The sequence below is a fragment of the Colobus angolensis genome, unplaced genomic scaffold, assembly GCF_000951035.1.
Source record: "Colobus angolensis palliatus isolate OR3802 unplaced genomic scaffold, Cang.pa_1.0 Scaffold23, whole genome shotgun sequence".
NCBI lineage: Eukaryota > Metazoa > Chordata > Mammalia > Primates > Cercopithecidae > Colobus > Colobus angolensis.
Genome location: NW_012115488.1, coordinates 14,573,478 through 14,594,478, shown reverse-complemented (window position 1 = coordinate 14,594,478; position 21,001 = coordinate 14,573,478). Strand labels below are relative to the sequence as shown.

The 21,001-nt window shown below is 40.0% G+C and overlaps 1 protein-coding gene across 2 annotated transcripts in view; it reads right to left on the bottom strand.

The window, feature by feature from the left end:
* Positions 1–8,242: 8,242 nt before the first annotated feature.
* RHOBTB3 (Rho-related BTB domain containing 3) overlaps positions 8,243–21,001 on the bottom strand; it is an 85,923-nt gene continuing 73,164 nt past the window's right edge. The window contains exons 10-13 of one of the 2 annotated variants that reach the window (XM_011944282.1): positions 20,739–20,905; positions 15,786–15,882; positions 11,412–11,523; positions 8,243–10,559 (exon numbers count right to left, since the gene is read on the bottom strand). In XM_011944282.1, coding sequence (XP_011799672.1) covers positions 10,541–10,559; positions 11,412–11,523; positions 15,786–15,882; positions 20,739–20,905 — 395 coding nt within the window. In that variant the 3' untranslated portion in view covers positions 8,243–10,540. Of the gene's footprint in view, positions 11,524–15,785; positions 15,883–20,738; positions 20,906–21,001 lie in introns of both variants that reach the window. The other variant, XM_011944283.1, reaches the window with a different exon arrangement.

The window sequence follows — 21,001 nt, the reverse complement described above, 5'->3', positions numbered from 1 at the left end:
TGCCTGCCTCTGCCTTCCAAAGTGTTGGAATTACAGGCATGAGCCACCATGCCTGGCCCTTTTCCAATATTTCAGTAAAGGTCAACAGCTGATTTACCCAGTTAGAAGTTTTTCCTGGTTTACTTTCTGTATGGTGGAAGCAGCAAGGAATAAAATATAAACTCAGTTCAAGGATAACTGCCATGTACATATAATTATCTATTCAAAATATTTAATTTACTTTTAAAAAAAAATCCCAGCATTCATAGTAGCTTTTGACCAATTCTGCTTTCTCAGTTGATGGCAAAAGCTCACCAGTATATGTGGAGAGGCTGTGGTCTGCCCCATCTTTTACTATGGCAAAAAAAAAAAGGGGGGGGGCCTACAAGCTTGGAAATGTTGAAAATTACTGCTCTGAACCAAAGAGGTGGCTGACACTGGTAGTTTGGAAATTTCCTACTTACAGAGAATCTAGCAAATTGCTGCCATGTAAGTGTAGTACCAAATAATGGTCTACTCTTACCAAGGTCAGGGTATACGGAATCTTCAGCAGTGTTTCCCAGGCATTCAAAGAGGCTGTATACAGCACTTTGGGAGGCCAAGGCAGGTGTATCGCTTGAGGTCGCTTTACGTCAGGAATTCAAGACCAGCCTGGCTAACATGGTGAAAACCCATCTCTACTAAAAATACAAAAATTACCTGGCATGGTGGCACATGCCTGTAATCCCAACTACTTGAGCTCAGAGTCTCCAGAGCAGCTGTCTCAGAACACTGGTTCCATGGCACATCAGCAAATGTTACATGAAAAAATGGGTTCCATGAGTTTGGAAATGCTGGGCTATACAGTGCTGGCCTGCAGGACTTGCGCTCATTTTGAGAGTCTATGCCTTTTATCTGATAAACTTTAAAAACAGATACTCTTAGCCTCATTAAACCCCACAAGCATATAAAATATTTACCTCTTTCCCTTTGCTGAGATATAGGAAAGGGCAACAGAGGATGGATGGAAAACAGCCTCCCTGAGAGGCACCTCCAGCTTAGAGGGATGATGAGGGGATGAGTCATGTGGAGTCATACAGCAGGTGAGCTCCGTCAGGGCTCCCAATCCACTCTTCCCCTTGAGACACTCTGAAAGTACTGTGGAATTAGTATCTGCAACATGTTACATGTTTTGGCTGGGCACGGTGGCTCATGCCTGTAATCCCAGCACTTTGGGAGGCCGAGACAAGTGGATCACTGGAGGTCAGGAGTTCTAGACTATGCTGATCGACCTTAGTAGAGACCCTGTCTCTACTAAAAATACAAAAATTAGGCCAAGCGCGGGTGGCTCACGCCTGTAATCCCAGCACTTTGGGAGGCCGATGTGGGTGGATCACCTAAAGTCAGGAGTTTGAAACCAGCCTGGCTGATATGGCAAAACCCCATCTCTACTAAAAATACAAAAATTAGCTGGGTGTGGATGGGTATCTAGACCGAAACAGTCAATACCGTCCACTTGGAGACCAGTGACATTGTGTTCCCTGCCGTGTTCTGTTACATTCAACAGACATTTCCTAAGAAACTATTATATTTTGGAGAGAGTGTTAGAAGACACACAAAAAGTAAGAGCTAATGGTAGCCCATCTTCCTTGGATGTCTGAGCAAATGACATTTGTGAACAACAACAACAAAAGTAAGTTACAAGCAACAAATATGTTTATAAGGACACCCTCTAGCAGCGTAGGGCCACCCAGTGCCTACTAAGATGCTATACAAAATCAGTCTTTCTTATCACATTCATTAAAAGTCGTGAGGGTCAGGCTGGGAGCTGTGGCTCACCCCTGGAATCCTAGCACTTTGGGAAGCCAAGGCAGGTGGATCATTTGAGGCCAGGAGTTCGAGACCAGTGTGGTCAACATGGTGAAACCCTGTCTCTACTAAAAATACAAAAATTAGCAGGGCGCGATGGCGGGTGCCTGTAACCCCAGCTACTCGGGAGGTTGAGGCAAAAGAATCACTTGAACCCGGGAGGCAGAGGCTGAAGTGAACGGAGATCACCTGGGCAATGGAATGAGACTCCGTCTCAAAACAAACAAAAATTGTGAGGGTTGTAAAAGAGAAGGTTTTGTTGTTACTGTTGTTGGTGGTGGTGGTGATGCGCAGCTTAGAAAAATGCCCAGGCATACTTAATAGCGCCTGTTAGCTTTTGTACATAATCTTTATATCTGAGTTCTTGCTAAGGAATTTTCTTAACTTTCGCTTTCTGTCTAGTCAAAGAAAGCATTTTAACCTCGCCTGGGTACTGCGGCATTGCAAGCAGGGTTCTAGCAGGTGGCCTCTCAGGGATTTTGGTATGTAGTTCCTTTAAACTAGAACGGCTTTATTGCCTCGGAGGCATCCACTCCTCAGAGGAAGTCACTAAATTTAGAACACCAACCCCAGTCCTCTTCCAACCAACGGGACAGAAGCCCCCAGAACAACGGTGTCTTCAGTGACTCAGGCTTGACAATGGGGAGAGAATTAGACAAGAGATTTTGAGGACAATGAAAATTGCCTACATAAATTTTAATTTTATGGAAACTGAAACTGAGGATGTTGCATTTTTCCTCAGCCTTAAATTTATGAAAAGTAAAGGCAAAAGCAAGATGCTTCCACTTGGGAGAAGGAAGGAAAAAGCTCTCTCCTGTTCCAAGCCAGCCTGCCTGAGGATAGTGGTTACTCAGTAACTCTCTTTAGAACTTGCTTAGCCAAATTTGGTGTTGCAAGGCTCTTAGGCTTAAAAAGATTATTTATTTATGATTGTGCTCCAATAGTTCTTCTCATTCTTACAAGGCGGCTGAGTATTTTTTAAAAATCAGAAATTAACAAAAGGTAGACAACTCAGGTAAAAATGTGTATTCTGAGACAGTAGAAAATTCTATCATTGTAAACAAAAAATATTGAGGGACTGAAATTTTATGTTTAAAATGCTTTAAAAATTCATGTAAGACAGTTGCTAAGTTTTTTCAGAATTTAATTTTACATTAACTCTGATACAGCTCTGATGACCGGAGGAACACCAGGGTTCTTGGCCTCCAGCCAATAGGAGTAATGATATGAACACACGTGGAGTGATTTTAAGGATCAAAAATTTAATAGGCAAGAAACAAGGAAGGAAGAAGAAAGTACCTCCCCAGGACAGAGAAAGATGGAGGGGGGATTCGAAGAGAAAACCCTGTGTGCACCAAAAAGTGGCTGCTTATATTTGGATGCTGGAGGAGGTAGTGTCTGGTTTGCATAGGGCCCAGGGGATTGGTTTGACAAGGTGTGTCATTTACCTAGCCGGCAAAAAGCCTGGCCCTCCCACCTTAGCCCTTTAGTATGCAAATACGGGTCACCATGATGTTCTGAACCCATGGTGTTATCTGGAGGTGGCCATGACATTTGGTACACCCGGTGACAAGGAAAAGATGGTGGGAATCACCATACTGAGTGAGCCCAGTTTTTACGGGCCTGTATTGGCATATCAAAGCTTGCTGGCCCGGCCCTTCAAGCTGCCCTTTCTGTTAGGAAAGAGTTGGTTCAGGGGTTGTTTCTTATTACAGGAAAAATTCCACCAAAAACCTTACTATCTGCCTACAAATTATTTTTTAATAACTCCTGTATCAACTCTATGAGAATTCACAGTCCTGCGTCTTTGATTGGTCCAAAGGGTCCAGGACACAGCGCTCAGTATAAGCCCAGAGAAACCCTGAGCAGGAGAGATTATAAGGTCAACAAAATGTGAAGGGAGGGCATAGGGCTGAATGTGTGATCCTGAGAAGGTCTAGATCAGCTCCCAGCTCCCACAAAGAGTGATCATTTTTGGGAGGCAGTAGCCGCTAGGCTACCCTAGGCCTCAGGGAAAAGTCTGGTCTTTCAGTCAAATGTTTGTGAAACATAATTAGAAAAATGGGGGATGAGTGATGGAACTGGAAAAACTATCAAGGAGAAAGGAGGAGCCTGGTCCTAGAGGTCAAAGGTCACACTGGTGGTGGAAGGGCAAGGGAAACTCCTGTGGGCTGGGGCAGAGAGTGGCGGAGAAGGAACGGCCCTCAAGGAGCTGGGTGCTGCTCCAGACCTGAAAACTGGAATTAATTGTCTTATGGGTTCTCAAAGCATGATCTGTGGACCAGTGACATATAAGCATCACCTGGGAACTTCTTATAAATGCAAATTCTCAGGTCCCACCCCAGATGGACAAAATCAGAAGTCTGCGACTGAGGCCCAGCATTCTGTTTCTGGGTTTTTAAATTGTATTTTAATTTAATTTTTACTTATTTTTTGAGACTGGGTTTCGCTCTTCTTACCCAGGCTGGAGTGCAATGGAACGATCTCAGCTCACTGCAACCTCCGCCTCCTGGGTTTAAGCGATTCTCCTGCCTCAGCCTCCCGAGTAGCTGGGATTACGGGCATGCGCCACCACAGCTGGCTAATTTTGCATTTTTTTTAGAGACGGGGTTTCTTCATGTTGGTCAGACTGGTCTTGAACTCCCGACCTCAGGTGATCCGCCGGCCTCGACTTCCCAAAGTGCTGGGATTACAGGCTTGCGCCAGTCGTGCCCAGCCTTAATTTTTTTTTTTAGGAGACAAGCTATCGCTGTGTTCCTCAGGCTGTACTCCAACTCCCAGGCTCAAGCAATCCTTCACCTCAGCCTACAAAGTAACTGGGTCTACAGGCACATTCCACCACACCCAGCCCCTGTTTTAATCAGCCCCTCAGGGGATTCTGATGACTGCCACAGTTTGAGAACAACTTGTTTAACAAAATGCTGTGTTTCAGGTATTAAGACCTCACAAAACAATTCATTAAACCAGCTGTTTACTGGACTGACTGAGCGGCTGTAACAAATTATTCCAAACACAGTGGCTTAAAACAATACGGACTTATTCTCTACAGCTTTGGAGGTCAGAAGTCCAAAATCAGAATGACGGGGCTGAAGTCCAGGTCTCAGCAAGGTTGGTTCCTTCTGGGGGCACTGAGGAAAGACTCCATCCCCTTGGCATTTCCAGCTTCTAGAACCCATCTTTATTCCTTAGCTCAGGGCCCCTGAGGGCAAAGGGCAGCCATTTAAAATCTCTTGCCATCACACTGCCTTCTCCTCTAATGCTCATTCTACTGCCACCCTCCTATAAAGGCCCTCATGATTACAATGAACCCTCTCAGAACAATCTCTGTATCTCAAGATCCTTAACTTAATCAAATCAGCAAAATCCCTTTTGCCATGAAAGGCAAATCATTCACAGGTTCTGGGGATTAGGAATATGGACATTTTGGAGGAGGCTATTATTCTGTTTCCTATAGGGAGGAAGATGAGAAATGTGCACTTTCATTTGCTTGTATTCACATAAATAAACAGTTTTCATGCACAAGACACTAATAAATCTGAGTACCTGTGAAGGATGCAGGGCACGAGGGGAAGGAATGGGAGCTAGCACTTTCTTCTCAAAGCTGACTTTTTATATTATTTTGAGCTTTGAACCAGGCAAATGTATTACCTTTTACACAATGTTAACCATCAAAAAATAAAGAGAATGAGACCCCTTTCAGTAATTTCTGAGTGTTGAACCATTCAGTTTGAATATGACATATCAGAGATGAAACCACTGGGACCTTTGGAGTCCGAGAGGTTACAAGTATTGAAAGCAAAAGCATTTTAGTGGTGATGTAGGTAGTTGGGGAAGAAACAGAATCTTGCTTGGGCATGAACAAAACAGGACAGGCACTAAGTCAAAGATGAGGGACTGGGCTTGACCTTCAAGGCAAGTTAATGTTTTGGATTTTGTTCATATGTTTTTGAGTTAAAAAGTTCTTCAGATCTTCCAAGTGCCCAACAAAGGAAGAGGGCTTGAGATCCCCATTCCTTTCTCCTTAATTAAAAAATAATAATATATCCTGTCCATTAAATGAAACTGCCTTTGCAAAAATTGTAGTAGTAAGGGAAGTTTAACATAACTGACTCCATCTTGCTTCTAACAGGCTAAAGTGCTTTTGCTCACTCTTGTGTGGAAATCATAACAGTCCTTTCCCTCCTTGAACTGATCTCCTTGTTCAAAAATTGAAACCGTATTTGCAAATACCAACACGAGGTAACAAGGTTAGAATTATGTTAGGGGCCTGAACTTTGCTAAAGAATAGGCATGGGTGAACAATAACCATCCATTGTCTGCTTAACTTGTTTTTCTGTAAGTTGCTTACTGCCCCAGAGTTATACAACCGAAGGCTGCAAAATTTGTCATTTCCCCAACTACTCCTATGGATAATATCACTATTTTGAAACCTAGAGAACTGGTTTTTCAGGTATTTTTCAGATTTAGCATTTTGGTAGACCAAGAGATACCACCTGGTCCTGAGATCCCCTCCTCAAAACTGACTCAGATGCATGAAGGCCGTTTAGACACACATCCCTGTAATTCCATCCCCAGCCAATCAATTATTTCAGTTCCCCAGCTCCCTACCCACCAAAGTACCCTTGAGAACCCTAGTAGCTGAATTGTTAGGGAGGTGGATTAAGAAAAGTCTCCTATTCTCCTCACCTGGCTGGCCCTGCAAGTGTTTCTTTGCTACAACACCTGCTGCTCTCAATGCATTGCTTTTTTGGGAGGCAGCAGGCAGGAAGAACTTGTCAGGCTGTGACATAAATTGCATGCTATTTTCTTAAATAATTATAAATAAGAGAGCTCTTTGCTCTGAACATATGAGAGAATGCCAGACACTTTTACGCTAATGCTGATCATTAGTTTACTGTTGAACATTAAGCTGTAACAGTAGAGGACAACTGAGATTTTGAGACACAGCCTGCCTCAGGACATGGAAAATTAAGTATGTGCAGTTAAAGGAACATCTGCATACAGTCAAACACTGTGTATAGCACCAAGAGCATTTCCAACTTCGTTATGCCCAACAAAAACTCTTCTGTCTCCCCATCTCATCTTACTGCCCAAATTCCAGTGAAGACTCCCAGGCAAAGATGTCTCCAAGGACTATTTTGTTCATGTTCTGCATCTCCTCAGTGGTCCATCACTTATCACTTTTCCATTCTATGTTCATCAACTCCTCATACACTTGGCCTCGCTGATCACCCTGGTCCCACATGCTGGCTGATACTGGCTACTCCTGACATTGAGCAAACAGTTTCAAGTGTTAGCATGCTTTTCATTTTCATTTGCAAGTTTCCAATTATTGTTCCAACTGAAGCAATCTGGCCTTTTCAGTCCCATGTATTACACAGGTTATGCCAGGCCCTATGCTAGATGGAGGGTTGGGAAGCAGGTCATGAAGAAAATTCAAGACACAGTCCCTGCCCCTCAAGTAATAGCCCAGTAGAGACCACCCATACACAAATACCTAGAAATGCCATAAGCACCATAACAAAGGTATGAATAAAGAGCTAAGGAAAGACACACACAAAAGCAACAAATTCTTCCTGGGAAAGTGACAGAACACAAAAGAGAAAGGATATTTAAGATGGGCTTTTCAGGATACGCAGGGGTTTGCAAAGCAGACAGGGAATGGCAGCCCACCTCAAGCCACAGGAAGAGTTTAAAGTCTGCCAGTACCCAATCTTAATGGACAGTCCAGTGTGTCAAGATGGCAGCACCTTTTCTGCCTGTGGGAAGAGTGCTCAGGCAGAAAAGACAGGGCTAAGTTATAAAAGGCCTCATGGCAAAGAGGACTGTGGAGGTAACTAAAGGCAATAGGGCTCTTCTATGAAGATGTGTGTCCAAATAAGATCTGTGTGAGGAACATAATTCCAAACTGTGGAGCCCTTTGTGAGTTTAGTAGGCTTTACTGAAAATTTGGGAACCTGCTGGGGAGGAGCTGCATCATTCCATGCACCATCCATTCTCATGGTATGGCTGTCTCATCTCTTTCCCCTCCCTACCTGGGCTCCTCAGCCCTGGGAAATTCCAGATTCTTTTCCATCTATTATGCAGAGCAGCTTCTCCACTTCCCAAGCCTTGGTCTCAGACAACACTCAAGCCTATAAGGAGCTCACTTCTATGTTTAATTATCAAAGCACTTTTCTAAATAAAGGCAGTTATTTTGCTGAGATAAATTCTGGTCTTGACTGTTAAAGATAATATAAATTTCTTTATCTCACGACACATATGAGTCATCTATAGTATCAGCCACCTTCCAAATATTTTATACATAATGAAAATTATCTGTGAAGCATAATTATGCTTGAGAGAAACAAGGCAGCATTCTCCAAATCATTTCAGTATTTCAACATCCAAGGTAAAATAACCACAGGACGCTTCATTAAACTTGCTTTAAAAAAGGTTTATTTGTTACAAAATGTTAAATACTAAAGCTAAAAACATATAAATTCAGGTCAGGCTATATTAAAATACACACATACCCTTCTTTGCAAAATTATTAAAGGTTGAATTAAACAGATGCTTTAAATAAAATAAAGTATTCTTTGAGGACATTTTTGTCAGATTAACTATAACAGCGTAGTGTAGTTTTTAAAATTGCAGTTGAAAAGTTTAGCTGTCTTGGAAGTCAAATTTATCCAATTGTTCAGACTTCTGTTACTACTCAATATGAAGCCACCATGCTGGCTTGGACGGGGTTAATTTCATTCGTGTTATAGAGAGTTTTATATTACAAATCTAGTCTCCTATAATATGAACAGTGAGCAGTCAGAAATACACAAAGGGTTAAATAGGGTAAAGACTCTGGCCAAGAAAGGAAAGGAAAGTTCTACCACAGAGTGTCTTCTCTAATTAAAATGCCTGGGAAATATATGGAAGCAGAAACCAGCACAAAGCACATACCCATCTAGAAATAATCTTTCAGTTAAAAAACAACTCTCAAAACCAGCACTCATTTCTCTAAGATATAAGTATTTTACAATTTCTTGTTATATTGAGTTAAATGTACTGACGAGTCTATATGCAAATGGGTTTAAACACTAATTTGATTTCTCTTCTGACTAGCTCTGGAAAGCCATGACATCTGCGTGCTGGTGTCACTTACACAGGTGGTAAAGAACTTTCATAACAAAACTACACGCTCTGCACCAACTGGGCACCAGCTTCCAAACCCAACTCCACTTCAGGTCAAACAACCTTAAGGAACTACCTATAGTCTAGTTAAACATTAAATAGTATTTTCAAAATGACTTTTTTTGCTTTGCAACTTATATTTTTCAGTTTCCTAGATTAAAAGTTACTGAGTTTGAACTTTAAATGCCGTAATTTATATAGGTGAGAATATGCTCATGAAAAACAAAAGATCATTGCATTTTAAAAGTCTTAAATGTGAATGAATTTCGAGAAATCTACCACAGTATCTATTTTTTACAATGCTAATCCTTGTCAAATGGGATTTGCCGGTGGTTGATTAACTCAAGTGATTAAAATACAAAAGACATAAAATCGATTTCAGTAATCTTCATTGATACACCCTCATTAAAATCTGCCCAATTAAAATGTTTCCTGGAATATATCTATTGGGAAGTTTTAATATTTCACTGTGTTTTTTTTTTTTTTGAGATGGAGTTTCGCTCATCATCCAGGTTGGAGTGCAGTGATATGATCTCAGCTCACTACAACATCCACCTCCCGGATTCAAGCGATTTTCCTGCCTCAGCTTCCTGAGTAGCTGGGATTACAGATGTGTGCCACCACACCTGGCTAATTTTGTATTTTTAGTAGAGACAGGGTTTCACTGTGTTGGCCAGGCTGGTTTTGAACTGACCTCAAGTTATCCACCTGCCTCAGACTCCCAAAATGCTGTTATTACAGGCCTAAGCCACCATGCCTGGCCTAATGTTTCACTTTGGCAGTGTTGGTATACACACAAGGGCTAACGGTATGGGGTCCCAATAATATACTATAAAACCATTTAGTCAAAATTTTTAAAAGTTGGAAAAACTGTGTGTATTCTAAAGTCACTGGAAATTAAAAGAAAAACATATTCCAGTACTGACTTACAGATTAAAATGATGCTGACAATAGACAGTAATCTGTTTTTCCATCTCTAGGTTTGTGAGTTTCTGATATAATTGTTTCTCTATACATGTGATATGAAAGAAAGAAACTATCATTCTGTCCTCTATCCCAGTCCATTCTCCCTGTATGTAACAAGCCTTTGACTTATATCCTTTCTTTGAACTTACTGTGTAATCTTAGAGGACAACATTCATGCTACTCTTTATCAAATAATCTTGCAGTCCTTGAGAAGAATTCAAAGAATTTCAGCCACTGACGTCCTAATCTTGGTAAATAACACTAAAAAAAATTCTTGAGCCAACTTCGGTAGCAAATTCTCTACAGAGCATCTTTCTCTGAGAGCATCTTTATACATGTGTATTAAAGTTAGGCTGGTTAGTCACTCTTACCAACCTCCTAGTCTTACAGAATGATCAAGAAAATATTTGTTCATCTATGATAGAGCAAGAACTGTGACTGTTTTAAAGCTAAGACAACACAACACATTTCTCCCTTGCCAGTCAAGGTGGCAGTGGAGGCCCTGGGTGGTTCAGACCTCCCCAAAGGCGGGAATTTTCGTTATGTTCTCTTCCCTCCGGTGAGCCTCCTTCTCTTCCCTTTATAGCAGTGCCTCTTTTCTGCCCAAACAGAGAAAGCTGTTTGAGCAAGAAAACATAGGATATTTCCTGCCAGGAAACAGATATAATTTTGAGGGCTCAGCACAAAATGAAATCATGGGGCCCTTCTTCAAACATCATTAAGAATTTCCGCTATAGCAGAGCCTTGAACCAAGCGCGGGGTCCTTCTAAGTGTGGGCCCTGTGCTGCTACACAAGTTACATGCTAAGAAAGCCAGCTCTGCCTCGGTTCCCTGCCTACTCAGATTGCCAAAAGGAGACAAAGTGGCTCAATTGGGTTGTCCAGGTGAAAAGTAGAAATTTTTTTATCATGATTCAAACACTGTCACCAATTGGGAACCAAGTGGCATTTCACTTTCCAAGGGGCAGGTAAATTACTATTCCTAAAAATCTCATGTTGGACTGATGGGTTTTCCTTCAGATTTCTCATCATACAAATAGTTATGCTGGGTCTTTAAATGCCCCTTATTTTAATAGAGCAATTAATCAGACATGATAAAATTTCTGTATTAATCCTATATAATTTTGTTTTTTTTAATTTAAGCACTTCTTAACTGAGAGGGGTCTAAATATCACTAAAGCAACAGGACATCTTTAAGGGAAAACATAGCTGCAAAACAGCTTTGCATTCTAGAGTGAAAGCCTTAGTTTTAGCCTATGGTATATTTTCTTCCCTTTTTAAGACCACAATGGTAGTTTTTTTTCAAAGAGAACTGATAAACATATTAAGCTATATGGTAATTTTTCTAACACCCACATTGGTTTCAGTCAGAAGAATTTTACTGGAACCTGGAAGTATCCCAGTCTTCATAATAATAAAAAAGAAATGTAGTATATAAAAGCTCCAGGTTACATTACTAAGCAACGACATTTCCGGGAGTGAATATACTTCCTGTATTCCGCAAGCTGCTTCAAGTACATATTCGACGGCCATCTGTGCTTTTCAACAAAACTGCGTTCTTCCACTGAAGTGTTAAGAAAAAGAATGTTAACTGAATGTTTTATTGTGGATCAATTAAGATATCAGCTATTGATTTCCTCTATAATAGATGAGATTCAAGCTCTGTGATACATCTCCTACCATTCTCGCAAGGTTTCCCAAACAATTTACTACCATTTTGGTTAAATTAGTATCAGGATTCAAGTTATGATGTGACTTACAATTATATACATTTTGTCCACTACTTTGAGTAGTATTTGATTATTTTCCTTTTCTTTCTTTTTTTTTTTTTGAGATGGAGTCTCCCTCTGTCATCCAGGCTGGAGTGCAATGGCACAGTCTCAGCTCACTGCAACCTCTGCCTTCATGTTTCAAGCAATTATCCCACCTCAGCCTCCCGAGTAGCTGGGACTACAGGTGTGTGTCACCACGCCCAGCTAATTTTTTGTATTTTTAGTAGCGATGGGGTTTCACCTTGTTGGCCAGGATGGTAGATCTCCTGACCTCGTGATCTGCCCGCCTCAGCCTCCCAAAGTGCTGGGATTACAGGCGTAAGCCACCATATGCCTGGCTTCCTTTTCTTTTTCAATAAAATGTTTGTTTTTCCTGGATATGACAGATTTTTTTTTTTCAATTTATAATACTTAGTTTTCTTTGTAGCTAACTTAGTCTTCCAAAATCCTTCAACTCCTCTCAGTTGTGCTTCCCACCCAGCCAGTCATCAGATAAGCTGTTCTTTCCTGTTGCTGCTGCCCTGCCTGCTTTCTGGACCTGCTTCCTGCCTTGGGATTGGATCCCTCCATTCTTGAATGGAGGGTCCTTCGCTTTGTTCATTCTCTAGTTTTGGTGAAGCACAACTGTCAGAGGCATTTGAACCAGAGCAACTGCATCTTGAATAGGGGCTGGGGACAATGAGGCTGAAACCTACTGGGCTGCATTCCCAGACAGTTAGGCATTCTAGGTTACAGAATGAGATAAGAGATCGACACAAGATACAGATCATAAAGACCTTGCTGGAGATCAGGCACGATGGCTCATGTCTGTAATCCCACCACTCTGGGAGGCCGAGGTGGGCAGATTATTTGAGGTCAGGAGTTCGAGACCAGCCTGGCCAACATGGCAAAACCCCATCTCTACCAAAAAACAAAGTCAGCTGGGTGTGGTGGTGCACGCCTATAATCCCAGCTACTGAGGAGGATGAGGCAGGAGAATCGCTTGATTCTCCATCTACTGTTTAACCTCATCTATTGTAACTCAGATTAATAAGGTCTTGATTCAAGCTGCAGAACCATACAAACTAGCTGCTTAGCTCTAAGTTTCAATAGGAAGCAAAGGTGACATGAGGCTACTCCCTCAGTAAATATCAAAAACCAGAGAAAAGTTATTACAGATGAGCTCTGGCAGCCAGCAAAACAAAACAAAACAAAACAAACAACGCCATAACACATAATATTGAGCTAAATTAAACTGTGAGAATAATGAATCCATAAATGCCAAGGGTAACATATTCCTGTGCACTGCTGTTTGTGTTCATGAGTCCAGTATATAAAAACCTAATACTTAATGACGTTTTAACTGGGTTCTGATGTCTCTGTGCCTGTACTGACATGACATCTTTTCCAGTCTCACTTTTTGATTTCTAAACACGTCTAAAAATGAAAAATTCTCAGTCAACAGAATTCCAATAATAATTTGAGAACTTCTGAAACTGAAGATGGGCAGTTCTATAAGGAAGCCATAGAGTGACTGTGACAAGAACCTTTCCCAACTTCAAGTCCCCATGTGCAGCAGGCCAGGTGTAAAGCACTGGAGAGAAGTGACTGTGACCCTCTGGAGAGGGCATACGCCTTTAGGTGGGCCGCCAGTGTCAAGCCACATGTTGCCACTAGGAAGATGGGCCTGGGGTAGCCAGATCTTCCAATTTTTCAAAAGAAGCCATAAATATGGTATTTTTAAATACCAGCACTATATATTTTTAACTGTGGGGTCCAAATAAAACACGTTGGCAGGCTACACCTAAACCATAGACAGCCAGTGAGTAACTATTGATTTAGACAATTAAATTCTCCCTTATCCAAAAGGCGCTTTTTTCCTCTGCCCAAGAGGACGACACCTCATAGCAGGTCCCTGGACAGGAAGAGGCACTGCAGAATGAGAGTTCTCATGATTCCCTTTTAATTCCCATCAAAGGAACAGAAGGCAACATCCACACAGCCTCTCCTCCTTAGCCTGCCACCTCACATCGCACGGGAAGCCCTGCTTTGCACCATGCCAGATGTCATAACATACTTTATAGGCAATTGAGTAATACCATATAATGAAAATTCATAACTAAAAGGATTTATAGAGCATCTTTCTCCCAAGGATGTAATAGTACTCCATATATACCACATATCTATACAAGATAGTAAGTAGAAAATAATCTTATTCTTCTTTTACAAATAAGAGTGACCTAAGGTAGCATAATGAAAGTGGATCCAGGACCAAAGTGCAATTCATTTAACTTTTAGCTAGCTTCTTAAATAACTATAGAAGCAGCTACTTAAAGAATAACTGGACAGGGTGTGGTGGCTCACGCCTGTAATCCCAGCACTTTGGGAGGCTGAGGTGGGCGGATCACAAGGTCAGGAGATCGAGACCATCCTGGCTAACACGGTGAAACCCCATCTCTACGAAAAATACAAAAAAAAATTAGCCGGGCATGGTGGTGGGCGCCTGTAGTCCCAGCTACTCGGGAGGCTGAGGCAGGAGAATGGCGTGAGCCCAGGAGGCAGAGCTTGCAGTGAGTCGAGATGGCACCAGTGCACTCCAGCCTGGGCAACAGAGCAAGACTCCGTCTCAAAAAAAAAATAAAAATAAAAAAAAATTAAAAATAACTGTAGAATGTTCCTTCTGACAGCAAGTATACACAAGCCTTATCTTTTTATGAACTGACTTTGTTTTTTCCTTGCACAAAGTACCTAGCTAATTAATACGTGTTGTTTTGTTTTGATGTGATTATGCTTCTCTACTGTACTAATAGTTGACTTATGTAAGGAGGCTCCCAATAGACATATAATGTTTGCTGACTGGCTGAATACATCTCCTAAAAACTGATTGTGTGTTCCTGGGTTTCCTTTAACTGTACAACAAGTGGCTGAATAAAAACAAGAGATTTTTACTTTTTTTTTCTTTTAGAGACAGGGGTCTCGTTATGTTGCTCAGGCTGGACTCAGACTCCTGGGTTCAAGTGATCCTTCAGCCTCAGCCTCCCAAGTTGGCTGGGATTACATCAAGGTCAAATCATCATCTTGACCATACGATTTTTGTATCTTTTACCAGCAAAGTCTTTTTCAGGATGTATAATTTTAGGTAGAACTCAAGATATGAAACAGATAAAGTGGAAGTACTCTGACTGAAGAAGGGAGGGAAGAGTCCAAGAGCTGTACATTTTAGCGTTCTCTTTCCCTTTCCCTTACTCCCTCTCTCTCTTCTTCTCCTCATCCACTCCCTACCTTCTGCCCCCCACCCTAGAAGTCACTTCAGTTATCTCCATGGAGATTTGTTTGTCCAGAGTGTGAAACTCCTTGAAAAGGTAATCTTTCCTTCCTTTTCTTTTTAGCTCAAATTTTCCTTGAGTCTATGCTAGAAAATAACACAAGCAAACCATTGCATCTAAACTGTCTATTCTGACAACTATTATATTTTCATTTTTTTCTTTTTATGCAGTACTCAGTAGTTCACACTTTGGTTTTAATCTTTATAATTTACCTTAGAAAGCATATTACATGTACTCTCAGTAAGTTTCACAACATTCTTTTATATATGAAAAACTGTTATTGCAAATATAATGGACTCCCATATAGATATACTCAGTAAATACAGATATCCAGTACAATAAAGCTATATACCATATAGTTTACAAGAGTTAAATTTTTAAATCTGTACTGTCTAAACTTTGCTACCAACCTAGGTAGTTACAACTAAGATATCATTTTTCACAAGCAAATGCCACCTGAGGACACATTTTGTCACCTTATCTATTTCAGGGAAAGAAAATGTGTTTAAAAATGGATGGGAGCTATAAAATAATCATTAGAAAACTTCTTGTGTAACACAGGTTAAGCCGCTTATGTAACACAGGTGACTATAAATTGTTTCCATAATTACCACACTGCATAATTTACAACAAATTTATTACATTGACTATTCTTATTTTGCTAAAAGCACTACTTCTACAGCTTATGTCTCAAATCTAAGAACAAAGAACATAAAGTTTTCTTTTCAAAACAGAAATTGGCAATCTACCTGAAAGATCCTGAAATTCAGGCTTTTGACTGAAGATGAGGTAGTTAGTAGCAATGAAATGAAGCAGCCAGGTTGAAAGGCAATCAGAATGGTGAAACTGCAAGAAAAATGAAAAGTGAAACAACATTGCACATAATGGCCACCAGTATGATGATCAGATCAAGAGAACGGCCTGGGAGCAATCACGGAGAGCCCATATTCATGTTTAATGTGCCTTTACCTGATGCAGCTTTCAGTCTACTGTGACAGTAGACAGGATGAGGGAGCACTATTAACAGATAATGTTAAAAGTACATTCTCGGAAGAAGCCAAACCAACAGCGAATAACAATCTATGGCTGCCAGAGTGGCCAAACATCTTTAAGCAATGCATAGCTGCATCTGTTTGAGGTTCTTAACGATTTAATTTAAGCTTTTAATCTAAAGCCACGGACGTCACTAACTGCACCTGTATCTGTGTAGCAGATGATGGTGAGCAATGTTGAAACAAGTTCACCTGAGGAGCAAGTCAAAACATATTTTGAGAAGGAAACACCATCGGTCGAAGGCATGGGTTTCAATGTGTAAATGTTTCTAAGAGAAAGCTGTGTCTAAATATTTGCTTTTAATGATATGTACAGTAAACTGAGCAGGATTTCCAGCTCCATTCTCCTCATTCTGAGTTCCAACAGCTGCTAATGGAGGGAAAACTCCAAGCAAGCAGGCCACCGACATCATCACCTTGGTGTCCATGTAGTGACACTCACTGATCCATCCAACCACTAACGCAGATGACTTGCTGGCAGGCAACTTTGGTACATAAGTATAGAACTCTTTTTTTATTATTATTGTGGTACAAGACGTATAACACAAAACTTACCATTTTAATAATCCTTAAGTGTACAGTTAAGTGTCATTAATAAGTACATACACATGGTGGGGCAACCCAACACCACTATCCATTTCCAGACCACTTCTATCACCCCAAAATGAAACTCTGTACCATTAAACAGTGTTCTCCCTATCCCTACCAGGTCCTAGCACCCACTGTATTACTTTCTGTCTCTGTGAATTTCACTGTTCTAGGTACCTCATATAAGTGAAATTGTAAAATATTTGTTCTTTTATGATTGGCTCATTGAGGGTAATATTTTCCAAGTTTCATCCATGTTGTAGCAGATATCAAAATTTCATTCCTTCTTAAGGCTGAATAATATCCCATTGTACATATATACCACACTTTGTTTATCTCTTCACCTGTCAGTGGACGTTCGGGTTGCTTCCACCTTTTGGCTAAGTATAGCTCTTCTAAGGAGATGCAAAAATATTAAGGAAGCAACAAGTAATGCTACATTGAAGAGTGATTAGTAATTTCAAACCTTAATGAAAAAAACTCAAGGATTTGCTTTTTTTTTTTTTTTTAAAGCTGTATAGTGTGAGAGTATTTAAACACATATATTCACAGGTCCCTGTTATTGTCATTACATAAAATCAGAATTTTTGAACTGGAAATAACTTTATAGTTTATCTACTCCCACGTAACATTTTAACAGTTTTTTCTCCCCCTATCTTTTAGCAGATGAATGTGTGCAATCTCCAGGGAACAGAGTAAGACCCTTCAGCTTTTTAAAGAAGCCACCACTACTATTAGATGATTAACCCAGAGCAGATAACAAAACACCAGGAAGTTAGGACATTGCCTTAAGGGCTGTGATTGAGAAGGAAAAGGGAGGTCACAGAAATAAACAGCTGGCCACAAAAGCATGCTTAAAAATGAAGAATTTTATTTTTGACCAAGATTTAAGATACTTTTAAGATATTATAATTTGGACTCTTTTGCAAACAGTCCACACTCAATTTTTAAATTTGTTTTTATCCCTAATATTAAATACAGGTGATCATAAAGACTTGATTATGAGAGAAATGAAGTCCAAAATGGTTAAGGAGATAGTAGGAGAAGACCTAGAGGCTTTAAATAAATTCCCTTCTATAAACAGAAGTGTTGATGAATGAATTCGTCTCAGCTTGGAGGCAAGTATTCAGCTGTCACAGATCTGGAATCTGCCCCATCCAGTGGCTCCATTTTAGCAATGTGGATGGAAGACAAAAGTTGTCATGCTTTTGTAACTCTTTTGCAAAGAGTCCACAATTATAATATCTTAAATCTTATTATATTATCCAAAATATCTTAAATACAGTAGGATGGATGACACAACTGAGTAAGCTTTCTGCTTCTAGGAATGAAATAATTGAAGAATGAGGAATTGGTAGCACATGCAGAGGTTTGGGAAGTAGATTTCAACACAGCAGTCCTAGCTAATGTATAGACCTGGCCCAGATTCATAATCTAGGGCCTCTGTAACAGGAATGGAATACGTCTCACTGTAAAAACTAGGTTTTAGAAGGATATGTGTTGATGTAAGAAAATGGGTCAAACTGAAATAAGCAACAGAATTGTTAAAAAGGCATTAAAAAGCCATAAGCCAAATGCAATAGAACGTAACAGCTACAAGAAGAATGTGGAGAAAATACCCATAAACTCAAAAGAAAGTACCCAGAAACTCTCAGAAATACAAGTTGTAGCTTCAGGTAGCCAATTATTAATATATAGATTACAAATAAGAAGATGCATTAAAATTTTTAATACGAGAATAAATACAACTTCATAGGAATCACCAAAGTTTAAACAGATAGGGTTTAAACAGGAGTAGAGATAAGGAATCTGCATCTCAACTCTGTATTTTAAGAGTCCTCCTTGATGGAAACCTGAAGGTAAATCATGGTAGAGATCTGAGAGAGGTTAGGGGAAAAAGGACAGAGAAGTGAGAGAATACCCACACTGCTCATCTAGCTAAGAAAGTATGACAGATGTTGCCTGACACACAGTACAAAACTGGCAGAGTGATCAGAAATTTTGATTATTTGGAGAGCTACTGGGAGTCTAATTCTGCTAAAAGACAATTTCACTCCTAAAAGTCAGAGAAATGGCAAGGGAAAGGTTAACCAAATTCTGACCAACAGGGTGAACTGGCTGGTGAAGTGAAACCTCAAACTAGGAACTTCAAAGAAAACTTGGGAAGAAAACTTCTGTTATCTGGAATTCACAACTGCCAAATTAGGAACCACCAGGAAAAGACTAAAGGAAAACTGGTAAATTTAGGCTTAATCTTAGAAAATAAAAAGTCTTCAGAAACAAAATTCAAAATGAGCTGGTACCTTAGATTGTTTTAAAGTCAAGGGGAAAAGATAAAGACAATCACCGAGTCAGAAACCACAGAATCAGGGAAAACAAGTCAAGAATTTCTGACAGTGCAGTCAGAAACGATTCTGATGAGGAACCAAATGTAGGGGGGCAGAGAGGAGAGGCACCTCAAGAAATCAATGGGACCACATAGGAAGTTCTCTTATACATAAATGATTTAAGAGGATACTAAAAGATAAGGAAAAATAAACTTGCGTCCTATTTTTTAAAAAGTATGAACAACTTGTTAGAATAGTATGAAAATGATATATCAAAAATGAACTGAGATTGTGGAACTACTAGAAAGAATTTAAAAACTGTAAACTAAATTTAGAAGGGAGCTATTTATTTATCATGAGATGAATGTAAATATATTACAAAGAGAGATCAGTGTTACTCAATTTTTAAATTTGTTTTTAGCCCTAATATTAAGTACAGGTGATCTTAAGACTTGATTATGAGAGAAATGAAGTCCAAAATGGTTAAGGAGATAGTAGGAGAAGACCTAAATGCTTTAAATAAATCCCCTTCTATAAACAGAAGTGTTGATGAATGAATTCGTCTCAGCTTGGAGGCAAGCGTTCAGCTGTCACAGATCTGGAATTTGCCCCATCATGTGGCTCCATTTTAGCAATGTAGATGGAGACAAAAGTTGTCATGCTTTTGTAACCCTGGATGTCAAAGTTGATAGGTATAGATATGTTGGATGCCAGATTTCAAGAATTACTGACACTCTGTAGTGATTGAACAAATATATTCCTGTGAAAAAAATCTAGAGGGCTCAGCTTACCACAAGTTGAGCACACAAAAGTATGCCATAACCACTGCAAGTCCTGAAACTGTCTGGGGCAGTGGATGGAATGGCAGAATGGCCAACGGCAGGATAGCCCATCTGAATAAGCTTTCTGCTTCCAGGAATGAAAGAAAGTGGGAATGAGGATTTGGCAGGTTTTTGACTGTGAGCACATCTGAGGATTTGGGAAGTAGATTTCAACACAGTAGTCCTAGTTTATTTACAGACCTGGCTCCAATTCATAATTTAGAGTCTCTGTAACTGCAGTTACTTAAAATTAACTTAATTATGTAACCCCCCGACCCCCGTTCTCTAAAATCAGTAATGATACAATTATTGAAAACAAAAGACTCTGAGCTTGCAAGAGGCCCAGAAGAAGCATGTACATATACAGCAGTGATTGCTAATACAGTGAGACATGAAAACAAAAGGCATTCTGCAAGGATAAATGAGGCACACCAGTATCTCCTACATACAACTGAAACTTCAAAACATGTTCATTATATGATGAAAAAATGAAGAAGTAAATGAGTTTAACTTAACCATTGCTATCAGTATATATGGGCCAATTCTGTCATTTCCCTTTTAGGAACCTGAAGATATGATTGTTTGGGGAAATTCAATGTAAATTATATTTCCTATAATGCCTATGTGACACAGTATAGCACCACATTCAAATGACTTTGCTAAGGGCCACTATTTAGTTAAAAAAATTCCATGTCTGGACATTTTGCCTCCTTATAAAGGGACTGCGCACAAACCCTAATGCTTCAAAATTATCTAGCCAGATAAACTGTTGGGAAGGCACTTTAGCCTCATTAGCCAAACTTCCAAACTAAGACTAGTATTAATGTATGCTTAAAAAGGAGAAATTTTAAAATAGTATAATTTTAAAAATATTTTATAAAAAATTAGGTTGTCAGATACACAGAGTCAATTACCTTGGCCTTTTTGAGCAGGTCAACTATATCAAGGTTCATGGATGCCAGTTCCCTGCTTGGCATGCTCTGCAGCTGCGTAATGATGAACAGCTCACAGATGTGCTGCAGTCTGGACACCTGGTACATCTCGGCACAGATCAGGAGACACATGGCCTGGAATATGCCAGCTGATGAGAAAAGGGACATGAGAGAAAGTGGATGATAAAACCGTTTCTTTAATGACCTAAACACCACACACACACACACCCCAAAAAACAACAATT